General features: G+C 64.0%; 2 protein-coding genes across 2 annotated transcripts in view; both read right to left on the bottom strand.

The window, feature by feature from the left end:
- Positions 1 to 605, bottom strand: part of HMGCS2 (3-hydroxy-3-methylglutaryl-CoA synthase 2 (mitochondrial)) — a 5,575-nt gene extending 4,970 nt beyond the window's left edge. Inside the window, 1 exon segment of the mRNA XM_009892812.1 lies at positions 493 to 605. Within this exon segment, the coding sequence (XP_009891114.1) occupies positions 493 to 605 (113 nt within the window).
- A 1,191-nt stretch (positions 606 to 1,796) lies between these two features.
- Positions 1,797 to 2,042, bottom strand: part of REG4 (regenerating islet-derived family, member 4) — a 1,097-nt gene continuing 851 nt past the window's right edge. The window contains exons 3-4 of the mRNA XM_009892894.1: positions 1,937 to 2,009; positions 1,797 to 1,870 (exon numbers count right to left, since the gene is read on the bottom strand). Coding sequence (XP_009891196.1) covers positions 1,797 to 1,870; positions 1,937 to 2,009 — 147 coding nt within the window. The remainder of the gene's footprint in view (positions 1,871 to 1,936; positions 2,010 to 2,042) is intronic.

The raw sequence follows: 2,042 nt of genomic DNA, 5'->3' as shown, positions 1-2,042 counted from the left end.
CGCTCCACCAGCCGCTGCACCACCGTCAGGCACAGGGAGTTGATGTCCTCATGGGCGGCGCAGAAGCCCATCTGCTGCTGGCCCAAGCCCCGCGTGTACTTGCCGGCCTCCACACCGTCGCACCGCTCCGTACCGCTCCAGCTCCTCCTGCTCCACATACTGGGCGGGGAAGTACACCTCCAGTGCCAGGATGCCCACGTCCTTGGGCCAGGCGCCTGTTCCAGCAGCACTGGAGAGGCTGCGGGGCAGAGGGAGCGGCAACGGTCCCGCGGTGGCCCCAAGCCTCGGGGACAGGTGGTGGCCTCGGGGAGATGCCACCAGCGAGCACCCCAGCCCCTGAGCACCCCAAATCCCTGCTGGTTCCCTGTGCCCAGTGATGCTGCAGGAAGGAGGGAGATCATCCCCTTCCCCAGCGAGATTCAAGAGCACTGCCAGCTCCCCGACACCCCCCTGGTTCTGCCTCCACCCCACCCGATCCGCGTGGGTGCTCACCATGCCCTCTGCAGGGCCATGGGGTGCTGGGCCCCCCGGCGTGCCCGCTCCGGCCCCGATGGTGCCTGCCTCGCCCCCCAGCAGCGCGCGGCACGGCCAACCAAGCGCAGCATTTTCCCCCCCCCCGGCTGCTGCACGAACGAAGGGATAGCAGGACGGACAGATGGACAGAAGGATGAGCCTTGCGTGGTGCTTTTATAAACTGTGCGGGCGGCACGGCACAGCCCTCCTGGCCCTTATCAGCACGTCGGACCCCAGCGCTCAAAGGTCACCAAGTGCTAGCCAACACGACAGGGACAGCGGAGCAAGCGCTGGCTTTGGAGGGGGGGACGACACTTGCAAGATGTCTCTGTCTTCTGCCCCAAAGCCTGGGAATGCGCTCGGCTGGACCCGGAGCAGAGCAGCAGGATGGGGTCTCCCACAGTCCCAGCTCCTGGTGCCATGGGATGGTGGCACCTCTGGTGCATACGGCTTGCCGGCAGGGCTGCGGTCCCTGCGCGGTGTGTGACGTGCTGTGTGGCCTCTCTGACTGCCCCCGTGGTCCTGGGAAGGGAGCAGAGGGCAGTCTGGTGCCGGCACCATCCGTGCCACCCAGGACGCGGTCCAGCTCCATCACGTGCCATTGCTTGCGGGGGGGGAAAAACACCATGAGCAGGTGGTGGTGGGGGCAGAGCCATCTTCAAAACAGCAGAGCAAACAGACATGTGATGCCTGTGGCAACACTGCAGTGACACAAGAAGGGACCTTTGGTCTCGGTGCTGCTGTCAACATGGCCATGGAACAGCATCGCGGCCCCCAGACCCCTGTGGAGCCATTTGTACCTGGGGGGAGGACCCATCCCCACATCTGCACACCCATGACAGCTCCCATCCCCATGCACATTTGTGCTCCAGCTCTCCTCCATGCCTGCACCCTGGGGACACTCCTGTCCCCTACATCTGCACCCCAGGGACATCCCATCCTCCCACAAACCCCTGGTTTAGCACCAGAGGGCTGGGGATGAGCAAACACGAGCACCCAGCTGGGAGAGCTTCTGGCCCCACCTCTTCTGGGGACTCATACTCAAATGGTTCCACCAGCACGAGCAACACCTGATCCCCTGACAGCCAGGAAGCTCGGGGAGCCACGGCAGCACCTGCAGGTAGACCGTTCCAGGGCTTTTTACCAGCACCGAACTCACACAGCATGTGCATGCTTGTGTTTTTATAGATGTATTTTTAGGGATTGGGGAGGGAGGAGCAGAGGTAGTAAGGAAGGAGCATCGCTGGTGTGGGGTCCTCCATGGTGTCCCCTGTGGGCCATGCTCAGTGTGAGGGGGTGAACTTGCAGATGTAGTGATGCTGCTGGGCGCAGTCGGCGCTGGACCACACAGTGAAGCCTGCCGGAGAGACGGGCCGGGGTCAGTGGAGGCCACAGTGAGGACAGAGCCACCAGCTCTGCCTGCCACAGTCCTCTGGGGGGGAACGGCCCCAGTGGAGGAGGAGGAGGAGGGGGTTGGGGATGCCAAGGTGGACCAGCTGGAGGCAGATGCAGGGTCCAGGCACTCACTG

The sequence above is a fragment of the Charadrius vociferus genome, unplaced genomic scaffold (genome assembly GCF_000708025.1).
Source record: "Charadrius vociferus isolate BGI_N301 unplaced genomic scaffold, ASM70802v2 scaffold39, whole genome shotgun sequence".
NCBI lineage: Eukaryota > Metazoa > Chordata > Aves > Charadriiformes > Charadriidae > Charadrius > Charadrius vociferus.
Note: the sequence above shows the minus strand (reverse complement) of the source record. Positions and strands in the feature narration are given on the sequence as shown.